The sequence below is a fragment of the Argentina anserina genome, chromosome 5, assembly GCF_933775445.1.
Source record: "Argentina anserina chromosome 5, drPotAnse1.1, whole genome shotgun sequence".
Lineage (NCBI taxonomy): Eukaryota > Viridiplantae > Streptophyta > Magnoliopsida > Rosales > Rosaceae > Argentina > Argentina anserina.
This window is the reverse complement of record NC_065876.1, coordinates 2637322-2655762: the sequence shown is the minus strand read 5'-3', so window position 1 is coordinate 2655762 and position 18441 is coordinate 2637322. Positions and strand designations below refer to the sequence as shown.

Here is an 18441-nt window from a genome sequence, read left to right as displayed (position 1 = left end):
ACTGTCGACTGAGAAATTAACTGCTATTATGGTTTTTTTGTAAGCAAAATTCAAAAATTCAAAATTTCTCAAAACATATGTAATATAGTACTTAAATGAAAGCCCATGACATAAGAAACAATTTCATATATTGCCTCACCTCCAAATTGTCGATGGTTTGGCCGGAAAACTTAAACTTTCCGGAAAAAAAAACTAAAAAATAAGGAGAGAGAAACTTGTTAGATATGGGAATAATATTTGGTAATTTTCACGAAAATAAGGATATTTTATATATTTTTGTATTAATTAATTAATCAGTTTTATTCAATTTATTTTTTAAATTTGGGCTTATGTCTTAATTTATATAAGAAATATAAAAAATGAGTTTTAATTAATTCAAATATGATCAGGTTACTCTGGTATTATTAAGTAATTTTCTAAAAATTTAATCCAAACCATCTCTATTTGTCTCTACTAATTCTATAATATCATAAATGACCAAAACGGTTGCCAGTCAACCCTAGAAGCTAGCTAGACACCAGTCCAACCTCAATAAGCCCATAAATTCTCCAACCAAAGCAGCAAATTAAGCTAGCCACCGGCTACCCGGTCACCTGCATGCACCCCATTTCTTCTCCTATATATTCTCACCATACCCACCAAGTCTTCTCTGCCAACTGAAGAAGACTCGCATTTCATTTCCATTACAAGAACACAATACACCACGAGTTTTTTCCATCTTCTTCCACAAGAAGACATGGTCCGTCGGCTCCAAACAGACTCCGAAGCGGGCTCGGACAGCTATCCGATACGGCTGAGCTCGAAGGAGAGGATGCTCGCCACTGTCTCAGCCCTCATGGACATAGCCAGCCGCCTAACCCATAAGCTCAAGGCCAGTAAGCCTATGAAAACGTCGTCGTTGAATAAGCCCAAGAAGCTGATGACGAACATAAGCAACAAGGCCATCACTCTCTTTCACCCCAGGAAGGTCGTCTGCGGCGGCGGCAGCGGGGGAGAGAGACCCAAGGGCCGTGGGGGCCATGAGGAAGAAAAGTGGGGAGACGGCGGGGTGTGGCAGCGGTCGATTCTGATGGGGGACAAGTGCGAGCCGTTGGATTTCTCCGGCGCAATATATTACGATAGCAACGGGCAGCAGCTTAGCGGAGTTCCTCTCAGATCGCCACGTGCGAGTCCGTTGCCTGGGTACCTGGAGAGGGCTCAGAAAATCTGACCGGAGGTCTCCACGATTCCATCACCCGCGGGTGCTATTGGTTTTGTTTTTTCTTAGGTCACAGTCAATTTTCAATGTTTCGTTGGAGGTTAGGGGATATGTTAAGATGTGATTTCCTTCTCTTCGATCTTTTGTATTTTCTTGGTTTTATTGCATCTTATTGTATTTTGGCATGAGCAATTAGAGTGATCGTTGTTCCGGGTTCCGGTGTTGATATATGATATGGTAGCATTTCGATCTTGCAATATTCTTTTGTTGGTATCAACATATTGTTAACAAACAATTAGAGTGTTACTGACCCTCTTTTTTATTTTGAAAAAGTGTTACTGACTCTAATTTCACCGATTATCAGAATTCGGACATACCTCTCTTTTCAATAGAAAAAAAAAAGGTTCCATAGTTCAACTATGTATTGGCGACGCCGGCGGCCTGAAGGCTTTTATATGTGTACAAAGACAACGTATTTCTCTAACTAGTTGACATACGGGACAATTATTTTTCTCGGGCGATACCCTATGATCTGCACCACCTTTTGTTATATATGAGAAATCATTGCGTTATATATATATATATATATATATTTGTGGCCTAGATATTTATTACATATCAATCTGTTGATAACAACATCAAATAAGAAGTTATGAGCCTAAACTCAAAACTAGTATGCGGCATAAAACTATACTTTGGTAATAAACACATCTCATACTAAGCAAGTCTATGCTATGACAAATACATAACAATAGAGAATAAACTAAACCTAATAATATAAAATAGACAAAGGTATAAAATAGACTAAAGATAATAGGCCTAACAACACAGCCCACGATAGTAAACCAAGGATGCACAACTCAAAAGAGTCATCTTGGGCCCAAAAGCTACGTCAACCCAGTTCTACCCTCCTCCATCGTGTTCCCGATCGACATACCTCCGTCTAATACATGCCACCGTCAACCAACAAGTAAGCACGACCGCCAACAGTTGCACCCCCCGCACCAAGCCATGCCGCCGCAAGCCAGTCCCCTACAGCAAAAAAAAAAAACCCAAAGAAGTGGCCTTGGCAACAACACCAACGATTGCAATCAATGATGCCGTCGCACAAGGAGGAATCTAAGGAGAGCCGATTTTCCGACCACCAAGCATGCCACCCTTGTCAAATCTCATCCCAGATCCAGCCCTCATGCCCTCGACAAAACCTTATAAAGAAAGACACCCTGGGGTTGATAGAAAATTAAAAGAATCTCGTTGAGCAGCAAACCATGCAACGACACTAAGGCAAACTGAATCCATTTATCAATTGAATTTGTAAAACAATTCCATTCACATGAAAGCAAACCCTAAATTATTTGATGCCTGATCGATCTCCTATGTTGTTCCACCGAATGATCGACCCAATCAACATATCTGCGAGTTTTCTGGTCTCTCAGTTCTCGACTAAGAACTGGAAATTGACGTAGACATTCATCAGCGTTAAAGTTGAGAATTTTCCTAGGCGAAGATGCCCACATATACCGCCATCGACTAGAGAGAATACTTGTATCTGGGGCTTCCTTTAGCGCCAAGAGGGTTAATACTCTCGATATGAGATCATCTGACAACTCACTAATTCGATCCACGGACTATAATTTTAACGATTTGTTATGGCCGTCAATCTCAAAAGTCGGACACAGCTTTCTCTTCATTAGATCCGGAGGATTGATTTAGCTACTGGTCGGAGCTTTATGTTTGAGAGCAAACGAAGTACTATAAACAATACGTGCATTCCACGTCAGGGATTTGAATTTATATTGGTGTGAAAAACTAAATTATTCCTCGTACATATGGGAAAGGTAATCAAACTGAGATTAGGGAACACGATAGATACAAAACCTAATCAAACTACGGGTTGCGATCGATACTCCAATGTCAGGATGGCCCAATGCAAAGGCTCAAGGGATTCCATAAGACATAAGTGACACTTGTGCCAGATTACTAGAACCCTAAGGCCCCGTTTGAGTATTGTGATTCCGATGTAATAGCAGCTTATTTGAATGAATTTTCCTATAACCAACAACAGTCCAACATCAAACCGAGAAGGAGCACATAGTGCTTCCTCGCCCTCCGCATCCCATCATTGAAGAATTGTATATTTCAAAGACAATAACACAATGCCTTCTGTTAGAGCAAATATTTCACTGCCAAACACTAAAAGTAGATTTCGTTTCTTTCTTGTTTTCGTTAAATTCATCAACATCTTAAAATTGAGCTTAAATTAAACTTCAATTTGGTAGCAAAGGGCTAAGATAATGAGACAACAAATCGAACTACTCACTACTCCATTGATGGACAAAGCGAGGCAGATTCCATCACAGGACCAAAAAAAACAGGGACTTATGTTTCGGTATTCCGGTCCGAGCCCATGTCGAGCCAGGGCAAAAACGGGCCGGCCCGTCTCATTAACATTATAAGACACAATTAATATAAAAATTTGTGTAATTAAATTATTTATTTTATATAACTATTTAGAATAGGAAAATAAACAAAATACTATAACATATTTGATAATCTTATTTCTAAAATGTTACATGGGTTAAAACTATGACTTTTTATCACTATTTTGATGATATTTGTGAAATAATATAATTAAAATAATGAAATAATCAAGAAGTTTATATTTAAAAGGTCTAATATTCAATTCTCATTATTATGATTATTTAAATATTTATATAAATAATATAAAATCATGTGTTTAACAGACCGGCCCAAATTTATCGTGACCGGACCTTGACGGGCCCATGAACTAAATTATCTAGACCCAGCCCAACCCATTAAAATAACGGGCTCAGACCGTGCCAGGCTCAGACTTTTCAGCCCATTAGACTCGGATTTTTCGGCCCATTTGCCACCTCTAGCGAGTAGAGTGAGTCAGGCTAGGTCCCTATGCGTACTCTAAATCCTTGCGCGTGCACTCTAAGTGATATGTCTACTTAGTTTTTTATTTCGTCAAATGGTCATTATTTTTTAGTAGTAACATAGTAGAAAACTATACAAGTGATAATTATATTTTGCAGTAATCGGACACCACTACTTTAAAACAAATAGAGTAATTATTAAAACATTCTTCGTTTAAAATTTATTTGTAGAAAATTCTAATATTATTTCATATTTTTATAATTATAAATTCAGGGCTGCTTTATGTCCCTTGTATTCAACAGTAACATCTATTCAGGCTACCCTCTAGCCGCACAAGCACCCTAAAACAAAAACGTAGAACCTCATATATAGTCAAAAGTAACAAAAGAGACACACCAAACAGGAAAATGTAAATAAATAAATGAAAAAAACCCGGTCCAACATTTCTTCCGGTTTCAAAAGAAAACCCCGATCACCACTCCGGCTAAGCTCCCGGAGCTGCATCCTTGACCTTACTATGCAAATACCCACCGTAATCTTTGGCATAGTCCTTGACGTGGCTAGCCGTGTCGTAAATCCTACTCCGAGCGTAGTCAACCCGGTCCGAACCGGGCGGGTGCATCCCCTTGAAGTACCTGTACATCCACGACAACCCGCCCACGACGGCGGCGCCGAAGCCGCACATGGACACGAACCCGGCTGCGGTGAGGAACAGGACCGTGACGAGTGGGACCCATACGGGGCTTGAAACGATGAGAATTGGCGTGAAAAAGATGAGCCCTAAAACTGTAGCGGTGATGGTGATTCCTGTGAGGAGTAGGAGAATGCCGCCGGAGACGAGGAGGGTGAGTAGTCCGATGAGCTGGGTGGAGTTGGGGACGTGGGCTTGGAGTTTACTTAGGAAGGAGCCGTGGGAGGATCGGGTAGTTTGGGATCGGTGCTGGTGGTTCTGCTGGGCCGGCTGGGGTTGCTGGTGACGGTCCGCCATGGAGGAGATGTGAGTTGGAGAGAAAGTGACATAGAGAAGGTGAGGACATAAAACGGGGAAGGAGAAAACAGGTGTGGGGAAGATGACATGCAGAGGGACACGTGGAGGGAAGAGGAGTTTGGAACTCCTATATGGGAGTCGGATCAGAGACTGACCTGTTCTATCTCTAAGCTCTTATTTGGTATCGGATTCTCTGTGGCGCAGCTGCACTATAGGAGCTGTGATCTCATGAACTTGGGTTTACAGTTTACTTGGGGGTTTACTTAAGGTGAAATCGTTGCTGATGTTAATTTCTAATTTCCAGCCTCTTCACCTCTTTCAGGGTAGTTTCATGTGGCAAATGTTGGTTTAGACATTTGAAACTTTGTTGAAGCTTAAGCACGACTTTGGAATACAAGAGATAAAAATGATCTTTAGATTAGATTTCAGAAGTTCACTCATTTCCTTTGTCATCTCTTTACATGATGTTAAATTATTGTGGTAGTTATATCTAATTATAGAAGATTTGATATTACACTCTTTTGATTTGTTGTGAGGTTGCTCTTATTTGATGTATATCACCATGTAGATATTTTTTTGGTGGCCTAGCTAGTCTTCACATGTCACATCATGATCATGATACTCGTCTACTTGAATGCAAATTTATCATTTTGCAATGGTTGGGTGAATGGTTGATGAAAATTTATTAAGCTTCCCTCATTTGTTCTTGGTGAGCTGGTGAGTGGTGCCTTGATTCACAGATCAAGTCGTATGTAGTTAACTGATGCACTGCACAATACGTACATACATGAATACATGATAAACATAGACACGGTAATTTTGGTGTTTACCTGGCCAGCTTTGTTCTAGCTAGTTCCTCACATGGATCTAGCTGAATAAAATGTGAAACAGGCAACTAAGATGAAGAGAAGGAAAAATGAAGCAGCAACTAGTCCCACAACATTGGTGTCAACTTTGTTTTCCTGATTACTAAAGGAAACCTTCATTTCAGTCCTGCTTACTTGAGTAATGCTGCTATCTTCTTTCGTGGTGCTGGAAGTTGTACAAGAAATAGTCACTTCTGGTGATGATGCAGGCTCATAGCGTGTCTCTCCTTCAATGTCACCATTTTGTGCTGAATTAGCTGTTGAGTTGCAGCAAGACCTCTTGATGTTATCTAATACACATTTGGATTGAACTGTTGATCCAACAGAATTGTCTAATACACATTCGGATTGAACTGTTGATCCAACTGAATCACTAAACGAGACTCTCCTTCCTCTTGATTTGACTGCATTCTCCCCTTTGTTTTTCAGTATTGAAGCTTTTTCTGGAACCATTGATGTCGAAAACCTGCGTACTAGGCCTTTCTTGCTGAAGGAATTGCCACCAGAGGACCATGCATCCTTGCTTCTTCTAGTACCCCACCTTTTAATACTATGCATGAATCCAGACTTCTTATCAGTAGTGCTACTTCTTTGGCTACTTGAACATGAGCTATCCAACTCCACGGTGGTTGTATCAAACACATCATCACTCAGACTAGTCGTAGATGTCTGAGGCGACACGCTTTCATAGCTGCGATCTGAAATCTTTCTGCTATTATGGGATTGAATTTCAAGTCTCAAGCAAGTGTTGAGCCAGCGCTGGTACACAAGTTGTTGGACCATATCAAATCTGTTGTTCTGTAACCTCTCAACTTGTCTCGACAAGTCTTCATTAGTGTGCCTTAACTTGCTTATCTCGTCTCGAATTTTCACAATGCTTCCACTCTGCAATGGGAACAGGACAACTCTGTAAATTATTCATACTGAAACTGATTTAGCAATATAGCTATTGAGACTGACAATTTACAAACACTAGTAGGAACAACATTTTAGTACCAAATGGTGAAACTAAGCCCATTATTTTCAAAAATTAAATTACTACTAGAAAATATCGCGTCGCTTCAATTAAAATCGGAACCCAAAAATTTTCAGATTTATTCATGATGGAGTAGGGAAAAATGAATTTTCTATGTACCTCGGTTATGTTGGAAAGGGCAGTAATTGTATCTTGAGCAGAAACCAATTTTACTGTCAATTCTCTTTTTCCAAGCTCAAGCTCTTTGTTTCTCCTCTTCATCTTCAAAACTTGTAACTCGGCATCTCTAACACCGTTGAGCTTCTGTTCAACTATGGCATCTCTAACTGATTTTCCTTCATCTTCATCTCTAGGCAAGTTGGAAACTTTTTCCTCCACAATCAAGAGCCTTCCTTTCACCTCCATGTTGCTCTTTTTACAATATTCCATCTTCTTTTGCATTTCAGTTATCAGTTTCCTAGTCGTCTCCAGTTGCTTCCTTGACAAGACACATTCCTTGACATCTTCATTAAGTTCCTTCCTCTCAGTCTGCATTGAAGCAATGGTGGCATTGAGCATTTCAATCTCCAACAACTTTTCGTCTAGACGCCTCTGCAAGTGAAACATAAAAGATTTCTCTTCTCTTAGCTCACATAGCTCTAGCAATTTCCTCTCAAGCCTCAACTTCCTCTGCTGTACCTCCCTCGCTAGATTATGTAACACTTCTATTTCATTGACCCTTTTCAGTTCTCTACTTCTAACAATCTCAGCCTTCTTCTCATCTTCCATCCCTTCTTGAATTTGTTGTTGATAGAAGTTTGAGTCATCATTCTCTTGAGTGCAAAAGAAAAAAAAGTCATCAAATTAACATATGAAATTAAAAACTTGCTTTATTTCTCAGTAAAAATGACAAATTACTTATGAAATACCTGGAAAATTGACACTGCTGATTTGGTTCTTGGTGGAATTGCACCTGTTTTTATGTGAAACTGCATATGCTGCAATTGAAGCTGCAGCCAGAAAGCTTACTCTGATGATCATCTAGGCCTTAAGATGTTAAATAAGCTCAAAGCCAAATTTGGTTGAGATTGCAGGTATCAGAAGCTCTGGTGTAAAACGTATTACTTCACCTATCAGATTTTCTCCGCCACAAAGGTGAAGATGAGGCTCCATTTCAGCATGGAATGGTTAATTTTGTATGAATCTTATCCCACACAATGGATTTAATAATCTTGGAAGAACATGTCATCCTTTACTATGTGACTTTTTCTTGTTTTCTTTGTTTTTTACTTCTTCTCTCAATTAACACAAATTGATGTTTGGTCCCATTCTGTTGAAGAAGACAAACAGGATATTTTGCTACTTTGATAGTCCCATGGATTAGAAGTGGTGGTCCAAAATATAATTAGAGGGGTCCTAATCATATGCAGTTCAATCTTCAAAGGATGCACATCGTGAATAAAACCAAATACATGAAGAACTCTCTGGGTAATTGGGTAAGGGTTTTACCTCAAGTTCGAAAAGTATCAATTAAAAGTGACTAATTAAGCAGTGGAGCAAGTATCCAATTTTTTTTTGATTCGGACAATAAGTAGAACTTCATGGCAATTGAGAAGAAGGGGCATTGTAGCTTAATGTTCGCCTTATTCCTAACTCAAATGGAGAAAAGTGCAAGTGCAATCGACCACCTTAGTCTTGTGTTAGACAAACTACTTTTGATCGTATGCCTCTTTTTGTTTTTGATCAACAAATAAACAATACAACAAGTGTTGTGATTCGAACTCACGATCTCTCACGTAGAGAAAAGAGACCAATATCGCTATACCAAATAGTACTGTGCTTGATCGTATGCCTCTTTGAAACAGCATATCGGTTCGTATATCTAGTTGTAAACTCGCATCCTATTTCATTTTCATAAATTTATAAAGGTGGACAGCCCAGCCCGCTAAGGTCCATGTCACCTAGAATCCGCCTAGCCCACTAAAGCCCAGCTTCTCCAGTAAAAAATGGTTGTATTAGTTTTCGAAAAGAGAAAGAAGAAGAAAAGGCAGAGACGGCTGTGTTTCTGAACACTCAAAGTCATGCTTCAGCTGAAGCAGAGCTCCCTCTTCTTCGCCGCCGATTCCGGGTTCAAGCCCTGTTTTCTTCTCCCCAAAACCAACAAGAACCCATTCTCTTCCTCCTGCATGGACCTCAAACCAAACCTTATCTCCTCCTCTTCTTCTTCTTCTTCTTCTCGCCGCACTCCGGCCTTGTCCTTGGCTTGCCGGGCCTCACGTGACCTTCACGTGTCAAGTAATGATGGAGAAGTAGTTGTTCATGGATTGTCGGAGACCGTTGTGGGTGTTCTCGGAGGAGGCCAGCTGGGTCGAATGCTGTGCCAAGCGGCTTCACAGATGGGCATTAAGGTCGTGGTGTTGGACCCACAGGAGAACTGCCCAGCTAGTCAACTCGCCTATCAACATATGATTGGCGGCTTTGATGATAGTGCCACTGTTCAAGAATTCGCCAAAAGGTTCGATTTTTATGGACTTCCTCTGCATTGTGTTTGGGTTGGTTACAGAATGTTTGGGACTTTGGTTTTGTGTTTGAAAGTGAGCATGATGTTGTGTTTTTGGTGGTTGTAGGTGTGGAGTGTTGACATTTGAAATCGAACATGTGGATGTTGAGACATTGGAGAAGCTTGAGCAGCAAGGAGTGGACTGCCAGCCCAAAGCCTCTACTGTTAGAATCATTCAGGTTAGTTTCTTCATTCTGCCCCGATGAATTTTCGGATTAGAGGCTGTTGATTGTTGTACACTTTTCACTGCATTGTGTTGTGTTCGAATCATGGAGAGCGTTGGGGCTGTGTAACAGGATAAATATCTTCAGAAGGTTCACTTTTCGCGGCATGATATACCACTTCCTGAGTTCATGCAGGTTTGTTACGTTTTATGTATTTGATTCAAGGATTAGCATATGTGATTTCCGAATTTCTCTGTCCATAACCACTCATGATGCTTTTGTAATATATGGCAAGGGCAGATAGATGATCTGGAAGGTGCCAAGAGGGCTGGTGATTTCTTTGGCTATCCTCTAATGATAAAGAGTAGAAGATTAGCTTATGATGGGCGTGGAAATGCTGTTGCTAAGAGTGAGGAGGATCTAACTTCTGCTGTAGCAGGTATTAGTCATTTTGATGATCTCTTCCTTGTTTTCCATCGTAATGATTTAATCTGTTTTGTTGACTGCTGTTGAATTCAAGAAGTAGAACCTATGCCCTCCTTTTACTCTTTAAGTTTGTTGCAGCTCTTGGAGGGTTTGATCGCAGTTTGTACATTGAAAAATGGGCTCCTTTTGTAAAGGTTAGTGTCTACAGGCTAGTGTTCATCATTGGCATATGGCAATGCTTTACATTCTGAAACTACTATCCACACTTTCATGTCAACCATTTTAATGGCACACATTTTTAATTATTTATAACTAAATTTTCGATATAGAACTAATGAATCATGTGACATCATTCATCTTCCTGTCTATTTTGCATCACCGGTAAATATTTATACATGTTTGGCAATCTAATTGCAGGAGCTGGCTGTCATTGTTGCTAGAGGAAGAGACGATTCTATTGTATGCTATCCTGTTGTTGAAACTATACACAAGTAAGCTGAATGCTTTGTTTTAGTTGTTGTCATTAACTTATCACTCTTCATGCTAACCTTGTAATTCTGTAACAGTATAAAAATTCATACAATCAGTACTTGGCACATAATAATATTTCATGAATGTTTGAGGGTCTTGTCTTTGCAGAGAAAACATTTGTCAAATCGTCAAAGCACCTGCTAACGTGCCTTGGAAGATACAAAAGTTGGCCACTGATATTGCATCTAGAGCTGTTAGTTCATTAGGAGGAGCGGGTGTGTTTGCAGTTGAGTTATTCTTGACAGGGGATGATCAGGTACCATTCCTCTACAGTATATTGTGTATTGGTTTTTTTTCAAGCTTATAATATCCACAGCATTCAGCCAAGTTATGCATTTAGTTGCTTCTTTTCAGATTTTGTTAAATGAAGTAGCTCCTAGACCTCACAATAGCGGTCATCACACAATAGAGTCCTGCTACACCTCACAGTACGAACAGCATTTGCGGGCTGTTGTTGGTCTTCCACTTGGTGTAACATCAATGAAAACTCCTGCTGCAATTATGTACAATTTACTTGGTGAAGATGAGGTGATGTTCTGTTCAACGTGAAATTTTCCATCTCTGTGCTCTTTGATTTGTATTGTTTTATTAAGCGTAATATTATTACAGTTATCACTGCTTGTGGAATAACACATCTTATCACATCCTTAACTGTCTCATGACATATGCTTATAGGGGGAAGCTGGTTTCCGCCTAGCTCATCAAGTGATTGGAAAAGCCTTGAGTATACCAGGGGCTACTGTTCATTGGTATGATAAGCCAGGTTAGATTGTTTTTGTTGTTCATATTTGACTTGCTCTTACCGTTTTTTAATTATTGTTACTGTCGTAAATCCTTTCGTTACAAAATAATTAATTGTGTTTTTTAACTGCTGCAGTCTTTGTGTGTGGCAGATATGCGGAAACAGCGGAAAATGGGTCATATTACTATTGTTGGACCTTCCATGGGCAATGTGGAAAAATCTCTGGATTCAATGCTAAATGATGAAATGTCTGATAGTCAGTCTGCAGGTAGCGGTATTAAAGTTGTTTTGTATTATAATGTTTTGCCTATGAAACTTCTTTCTTGTGTCAGGAGTCAGGACTATTCAGTCCAAAATTGGTTCGAGATGATTTTCACTCTGTATGGCTGCACCCTTTTTAAAGTGAAACTTACAATGAAGATTCCATCTTCAGTTCATAATAGATTCTTAACTAGCTGTAATTATATAGAAAACTTTGTTATTTTCACATTGAACTCATGTTCCTAGTATTTTTCTTAATGCAGCTATTCCACGTGTTGGAATCATAATGGGTTCTGATTCAGATCTTCCTGTTATGAAGGATGCCGCAAAAGTTTTGGATATGTTTGAAGTGCCTCATGAGGTTTACTTCTCATCTGTTATGGTTTTTCTGTATATGAGTTACCTCTAAAATGTTATTTATGGTGTTAACGGACTTTGATTTTCAGGTTAGGATAGTTTCTGCCCATCGAACTCCTGATTTAATGCATTCTTATGCAAAGTCCGCCCACGAAAGAGGAATTGAGGTCATCATTGCCGGTGCTGGTGGTGCAGCTCACTTGCCAGGTATTTAATCTTTGTTCCAAACAGAGTGCTGTAATAATGTTACAACCTTTGCATATATTTTGAGTGGATTTTATCATTTGTTTGGCTTTTCAGGAATGGTAGCTGCATCCAGTCCATTGCTTGTTATTGGTGTCCCTGTGCGTGCCTCTTCATTGGGTGGAGTTGATTCGGTTCTATCTATATTGCAGGTATGTATTCAAAACTTCTCTATGTCATATTTTTATGGATTGAATTTTATTTTATTTTATTTTATATTTTTTTGAAATGATGGATGGAATGTAATATTCTACCACTTTCTGGTCCTAGAAATATGACTTCTGAGGCATTCTTAATAGACTTAGGATAATGGAATGCCTAGTGCTGGGGCTTGTCATATGATAGATGAATTTAGGTCAACTGGATGTAGACAGGTTTGGCCGTTTGGTGATCATTTTTGCATTGTCAGATACAAGTCCTCTTTATATAGGAAACAATATACCAGTTAGGAACTGTGAGCGTTTTCCATGTAACTTCTGACTTGTTTTTGTATGTTTGGTGATTTTTAACCATGCAGATGCCAAGAGGGGTTCCGGTTGCTACAGTTGCTATAAACAACGCGACCAATGCTGGTCTGCTAGCAGTAAGGCATTTAGGTGGTCCTGATCTACAAGCAAGGTTGGGTCACTGGGCTTTATCATCCATGATGCAAAGTTTTTAGTGACATGAATTCAAATTTTCAATGATCATTTGCCTGCGTTTGCCAATATGGAATTAAATTTAACTGCAGAATGCTCCAGTATCTTAAAGACATGGAAAGCGAAGTCTTGGCAAAAGATGAGAAGCTACAGAAAGATGGTTGGGAATCTTACTTGGATCCCTGATAAGTGATAACCCAAGCACTATAGCATAGTCCATTCAAGTTTTGTAGTTTCACTATTCCCTCAAAGTCGGTCTCCTCAACGTGCTACTAAACAAGGAGAAGTTGAATTCCAACGAAGACCACAAGAGAAAGTATCTAACAGTTCATTGAGACGATCTACAATGGCAAACATTTCAAGGTCCGTGCTAACAGAAGAGTTAATGTAATTTATTTGAAGAGGTTAATGAGGAAGGATGAATAGTAAGAAGAAGCCTTCCATTTATCACACAAGTTTTGTCTACCTTAGACAATGAACAATTTAAGGGTTTTGTATGTTTTGAACTTTTGATGATGTTCATCTCGTGGCAAAAAACTTGCTTAGAAGATGTACAGTTTTGAATTCCCTGTCTTTGCAGGTGTGTCAATGCTTTTGAGTTTGCCAGTATCTATAAGCATACCTTAATCTCTATCATCTCCAATTCTAATAATCTGGATACTGGAGGTGGAGGAAATGAAATCTAAGCCGCCGCCCGGAAATAGGTACCTTTCTGCTGCTCAACTGAAGCTCCATTACCGGAAGTCTGGAAGTTCAATACTTTGTTACCGACCTGAAACATAAAAAAAAAAAATCTTTAGTAGTTAAGCACGTGCATAATCTAACACAACCTAACAACATGCGCTAACAACAGTTCATAAATCATAGCGCAAAATTTAGATACGACCTTTTATTCATATCTCCTAAAATGATACTTGGACGTTTATGTTTTTCCTACATAATTTTGACTTAATCAATGCATATGAAGTATCAAAAAACATATAACAATAAAAATATAAGAAAACAAATAATTATTTACTTATCTATTATAAAATACAAATATAGATAATTATTATTTATATTTATTGCTAGAAAAATTCAAAATGAAATATTAAATTACATTAAATGATTTAATTGATTATCTTCTTTTTTTATAAATATCATTAGTTAAAATTTAATGTGGACGATTTAATGTATAAACTATATAACTATCTAGAATTTCTCATTAACTTCGATTTAAGCCAAAAAAACAAAACTCATTCATTAAAGGTTAGAATATTTTATATACGTTGATAAACAAAACTCGTTAATTAGAAGTTAAAATATTTCATATACGTTGATGTTACTATCAATGAATGAAAAATATAATTTACCAATTTATTATGAATTTAGAAAACGAGTGGAAGAGTGATCGAATTAATTCGAGAAAATAGTTTGTGTGATTATTATGTATTTTTTGAGTTGTATATAATAAATGAATTTGAAATAGAGTACGAAAGAAATTAATAGATAGTAGTATGATTTGATATATTAAATTAGTTAATGGCCATTTTATAAAAACTTTTGAGGTCTAAATAGTATTTTATGTATCTATAAAAACAAAATAGAAATCTATTGAATAATAACGTTTAAATACTGTTTTTGAAAGTATGAATAGAAACTTATTTGCTTCACTCTCGAAGAGGTTTACAAACTTGATTTCTCTTTTTTTTTTTATCAAACAAAGAACTTAAATACTATAGTCGAACCTTTTCCATTTTTGTAAGAAAAAAAAAAGAGCTACACAAATTTTATTTTATTTCGTATACATATTTTTATGGTCTGTAACTGAACAGACCAAAGTCCAAAACCCAGAGGAAGCTTTAAACTTGAGGAAAACGATGAAATTTTAGGTTCTCAGAAAACAAAAACCCTTCCTCACCCAATCAAATCCCTCTTGCTCTTCCCTAAGCTCCTCCTCCTCTGCCCTAGCGCGACTGAGACTCACACTCTCCATGGACGCGCGTCGCGCTTCTCGGACCGTGATCGACCCTAAGGTCCGCCACGTCGGCTTCTTCGCTCCCACCGCCGAGCCCTTACCTGTTCGAACTCAATCGGGACCCACAATCCCGACCTCCTCTCCTCCCCACTCCGATTCTCCGGCCAGAAACTCCCTTTCTCCCGTCATGATCCCCCCTTCCCGCCACCTCTCCGACACCGTCGCCATCCGCACCGCCGCCGTCCCGGTCCCGGAATCGGCCCTGCGGCGGGTTGATTCCGGCGAGCAAGTGCCGGTTGGGAGCTACAACCCGTCCGAGTCGCTGTTAGGGTCCTCTCCGGTGGCCCCGTCGCCGTCGAGCAGGACCGGGGATGGAACTCTGGAGTTTTCAGAGGAGAACTCGGTGCAGTGGTACCGGCGGAGCGGCTCCGGCAAGATGGCCACGAGTCTTCCCGGCGGAGGATTTGACTCCGCCGCCGCTGCGGCGTTAAGAACGCCTCTTCAAGTTCCAGGTATTATTGGTGCTTGATTGAATTCATAGTTATGTTGTATCAGTTTGATCAATTGAGAATTCGATACAAATTGAACTATGTAGAAGTGTGTAGAAATCAGCTGAGTTAGTTATTGTGCTGCAGAGAAAAGAGCAGAGGTGGTTTCGAAAGTGCAGAATGAAGTTCCTATTAGTTCAGAACCGCCTGCGAAAGCTAAGCCGACTAAAGCCGAAAGGCGTGCCTTGCAGGAAGCTCAGCGTGCTGCTAAAGGTTTGGACATGATCTCTGTGCTTTGTGGTTATCTATTGTGATTAGATTTGTCTGTGTAACAGCTGCTATGTGGAGCTAGGTGTTTTGTTTCTTTAGCTCGGTTTTGTGCGTTGGTGATTAACTGATTATACAAGTTCAAATGCGAGAGTTCGGAACGTTACTATTGAATTAGTTGAAGTAGTGTGTGTAAACATCTCCTTGAAAGCAATATCTGGAAGCTGAATGCAAAACGAGTTTGAAGCATGTGTTTTATTGAGCCTCTTCACATTTGCTTTTATAGCTGATGGAAGAAAACTGACCCCTGTATCTGGAGGAGGATCTAAACCTGTGAAGCAGTCTTCCCAGAAGAAAGAGATGCAAAAGAAAGATACTCCTGGCATTGCATCTTCAGTGGTTGCTTCTGACAAGAAGGGTGGAGATCGAGCAACAGATAGGAGGAAAGATGTTCCTCCTCCACGTATGCAGTTTGATGATAAGAGTCGAGTGGAGAAGGCAAAAAGGCGTGCTGTGGTCAATCAAACTGAAACTAAAAACAGAGTTGAATTGTTCCGGCATTTGCCTCAATATGAATGGGGAACTCAGCTTCCAGATCTTGAGTCAAAAATTTTTCAACTTGATTCTGTGCATCCTGCCATTTATAAGGTAAACCCCTGTTGGGATACTTATTCTCGTAGCTACATCATTATTGCTTATTTATCCAGCTTTCAATTTCATTTACTACCATAAGTATTTAAAAACTTGAATGATCAGATATAGGACATGACACTGAAAGCATGCATGTATTTTGTTGTAGTGTTGGATGCATGTATGACTGAAATCCCTGTCACTGTGCGATACGTTGCTGGCACATGCGTAGCAACACAATTTAATACCGATTGTTGTGTCTATTATAAATAGTGGTGTAATGGCATGAATAAGTTTAGCATCAAGTTAATTACAAAATGAAAAGTTATCATAGCTTCCACTAGTCCTGAGTAGATGCTGTTAAAAGCAATTTTAAAGTGCGAGGATAGAAAATGATTTAGGCAGATTTTGACGGACTAGTGTTGGTGATTTTCATATTTCTTTAGTGTTTGCAGTTATCTAGATATTGTTAAACCTTTTTATATGGTCCATATTTACAGGTTGGACTGAAGTATTTGGCTGGGGATATATCTGGGGGTAATGCTCGTTGCATCGCAATGCTTAAAGCGTTTCAGGAAGCCATTAGTGACTACTCTACGCCACCAAAGAAAACTCTTGTTCGAGATTTAACAGCGAAAATCAGTAGTTATGTCTCATTTTTCATAGAATGCAGGCCACTTTCTATTAGCATGGGAAATGCAGTTAGGTTTATAAAGAGTCGTGTTGCGAAATTGCCATTAAGCCTTTCTGAGTCTGAAGCTAAATCCACACTTTGTTCAGAAATTGACCGATTTTTAAATGATAAGATAATTGTTGCTGATAAAGTGATAGTTAATCATGCTGCTACAAAGATTAGAGATGGTGATGTTCTACTCACATATGGATCGTCATGTGTTGTTGAGATGATTTTTCTACATGCCCATGAACTCGGGAAACAGTTTCGTGTTGTGATTGTAGACTCGCGTCCAAAGCTTGAAGGCCAAGCATTACTGCATAGACTGGTAGCAAGGGGTCTGACTTGCACGTATACACATATAAATGCAGTGTCATATATCATGCATGAAGTAACACGGGTATTTTTGGGAGCTGCCTCAGTGTTAGCTAATGGAACCGTATATTCAAGAGTTGGAACTGCATGTGTTGCAATGGTTGCTCATGCATTTTGCGTTCCAGTCATAGTCTGCTGTGAAGCTTACAAGTTTCATGAAAGAGTACAGCTTGATTCTATTTGCTCTAATGAACTAGGTATGTTTATTGTTGCATGAGACTGAGATTGTGTTTTTGCTTTGCTCTTTTATTTACATAACCTGATAGACTTGACAACATCATATTTCTTGCAGGTGATCCAGATGCTATTGCAAAAGTTTCTGGAAGAACTGAAGTAAACTATCTGGAAAATTGGGCGAATAAGGAAAATTTGCAACTTCTGAATCTGATGTAAGTTTTTGTTTGATTAACAATAGAACTATGGAACTTTTGATTACTTGTCTACAAGATTTTGAATACCATTCTGCCCTGCAATAGGTATGATGCTACTCCAGCTGATTATGTCTCCATGATTGTCACTGATTATGGCATGGTAAGTCATTTCTGCCTTCAGAAGATTTCAAGAACTTTCCTAGTTAGCATCATCTACGGTTTTGACATACTATAGGCAATTATCTCTTTTATAAGTTAAATATTCTCAATTCTTCATGTGCTTAGTGGTGAAAAAGTTGCGCTACTGTTTTGGAGTAATTCCTAGCTTTGATGTTGTGTTTTTCATTACTGTAGATTCCACCCACGAGTGTGCCTGTCATTGTACGCGAATATGGTAGAGAACACTTGTACTGACATCACCGGATGAATTTCATTTAAATGGACAGGATGCATCTTACAGACTGGTGGTTGTTTTACCAGAGAATAAAAGTTCTAATATTTTTACACATAGGATTGGGGATTCGTAAGCCTTATTTTTGATCGATATTAACAACTCAAGGTAGTTGGGTTTGCAATTTTTTTGGGTATATAGGCTCAGTGAAGAGTGCATTATGTAGCCTCTCCTGACAATTTTGGAGGTGCTTCATGTATTGTGTAATTGAATTTTGTCAACCTTTACCTGAATTCTTAAGAAGCTCTTTTTTGATACTGGTTGGAATTGATAATTGAACATCATAGCTGTTTGATTTTAATAGATTAATCATAATCATAGGAACGAATTGAGCATTCTCATTTTCAAATTCTTGTTCCTACTTTCATCGTCAAATATCACCTTCAAGTGACAAACACC

The 18441-nt window shown here is 39.0% G+C and overlaps 5 protein-coding genes across 5 annotated transcripts; 3 read left to right on the top strand and 2 right to left on the bottom strand.

The window, feature by feature from the left end:
* The first annotated feature begins 567 nt into the window (after positions 1 to 567).
* LOC126794841 (uncharacterized) lies at positions 568 to 1455 on the top strand. Its single transcript, XM_050521626.1, has one exon. It carries the CDS (start codon positions 737 to 739, stop codon positions 1208 to 1210), a length of 474 nt encoding a protein of 157 aa, XP_050377583.1. The 5' UTR covers positions 568 to 736; the 3' UTR covers positions 1211 to 1455.
* A 2986-nt stretch (positions 1456 to 4441) lies between these two features.
* On the bottom strand, positions 4442 to 5168 carry LOC126795178 (oleosin G-like). Its single transcript, XM_050522017.1, has one exon. The coding sequence runs from the start codon at positions 5085 to 5087 to the stop codon at positions 4584 to 4586; it is 504 nt and encodes a 167-aa protein (XP_050377974.1). The 5' UTR covers positions 5088 to 5168; the 3' UTR covers positions 4442 to 4583.
* Positions 5169 to 5782: 614 nt separating this feature from the next.
* Positions 5783 to 8107, bottom strand: LOC126795142 (protein CHUP1, chloroplastic-like). Its single transcript, XM_050521967.1, has 3 exons — positions 7838 to 8107; positions 7089 to 7741; positions 5783 to 6838 (listed from the first exon to the last, which is right to left on the bottom strand). Exons 1-3 carry the CDS (start codon positions 7947 to 7949, stop codon positions 5945 to 5947), a joined length of 1659 nt encoding a protein of 552 aa, XP_050377924.1. The 5' UTR covers positions 7950 to 8107; the 3' UTR covers positions 5783 to 5944.
* Positions 8108 to 8969: 862 nt separating this feature from the next.
* On the top strand, positions 8970 to 13380 carry LOC126793871 (phosphoribosylaminoimidazole carboxylase, chloroplastic). The gene is made up of 15 exons (XM_050520499.1): positions 8970 to 9423; positions 9536 to 9647; positions 9765 to 9827; positions 9933 to 10071; positions 10197 to 10252; positions 10476 to 10549; positions 10698 to 10845; positions 10944 to 11117; positions 11265 to 11352; positions 11483 to 11599; positions 11856 to 11953; positions 12039 to 12156; positions 12250 to 12344; positions 12710 to 12810; positions 12923 to 13380. The coding sequence occupies exons 1-15, from the start codon at positions 8990 to 8992 to the stop codon at positions 13014 to 13016; spliced, it is 1911 nt and encodes a 636-aa protein (XP_050376456.1). The 5' UTR covers positions 8970 to 8989; the 3' UTR covers positions 13017 to 13380.
* Positions 13381 to 14656: 1276 nt separating this feature from the next.
* LOC126793486 (probable translation initiation factor eIF-2B subunit delta) lies at positions 14657 to 18328 on the top strand. Its single transcript, XM_050520024.1, has 7 exons — positions 14657 to 15299; positions 15423 to 15548; positions 15829 to 16190; positions 16673 to 17417; positions 17513 to 17609; positions 17697 to 17751; positions 17946 to 18328. The coding sequence occupies exons 1-7, from the start codon at positions 14804 to 14806 to the stop codon at positions 18003 to 18005; spliced, it is 1941 nt and encodes a 646-aa protein (XP_050375981.1). The 5' UTR covers positions 14657 to 14803; the 3' UTR covers positions 18006 to 18328.
* Positions 18329 to 18441: the final 113 nt, after the last annotated feature.

Excerpts from the sequence above, each read along its gene's own strand:
- LOC126793486 (XM_050520024.1), top strand. The coding sequence starts at position 14,804 with ATGGACGCGCGTCGCGCTTCTCGGACCGTGATCGACCCTAAGGTCCGC. Across the intron at positions 17,418-17,512 it reads TATTTGCTCTAATGAACTAG|GTGATCCAGATGCTATTGCA; the intron begins GTATGTTTATTG and ends TATTTCTTGCAG. Across the intron at positions 17,752-17,945 it reads TTGTCACTGATTATGGCATG|ATTCCACCCACGAGTGTGCC; the intron begins GTAAGTCATTTC and ends TCATTACTGTAG.
- LOC126795178 (XM_050522017.1), bottom strand. The coding sequence starts at position 5,087 with ATGGCGGACCGTCACCAGCAACCCCAGCCGGCCCAGCAGAACCACCAG.
- LOC126795142 (XM_050521967.1), bottom strand. The coding sequence starts at position 7,949 with ATGATCATCAGAGTAAGCTTTCTGGCTGCAGCTTCAATTGCAGCATAT. Across the intron at positions 7,742-7,837 it reads CAGCAGTGTCAATTTTCCAG|AGAATGATGACTCAAACTTC; the intron begins GTATTTCATAAG and ends TTTGCACTCAAG. Across the intron at positions 6,839-7,088 it reads CCCTTTCCAACATAACCGAG|AGTGGAAGCATTGTGAAAAT; the intron begins GTACATAGAAAA and ends TTCCCATTGCAG.
- LOC126793871 (XM_050520499.1), top strand. The coding sequence starts at position 8,990 with ATGCTTCAGCTGAAGCAGAGCTCCCTCTTCTTCGCCGCCGATTCCGGG. Across the intron at positions 9,648-9,764 it reads CTACTGTTAGAATCATTCAG|GATAAATATCTTCAGAAGGT; the intron begins GTTAGTTTCTTC and ends GCTGTGTAACAG. Across the intron at positions 10,846-10,943 it reads TCTTGACAGGGGATGATCAG|ATTTTGTTAAATGAAGTAGC; the intron begins GTACCATTCCTC and ends GCTTCTTTTCAG.
- LOC126794841 (XM_050521626.1), top strand. The coding sequence starts at position 737 with ATGGTCCGTCGGCTCCAAACAGACTCCGAAGCGGGCTCGGACAGCTAT.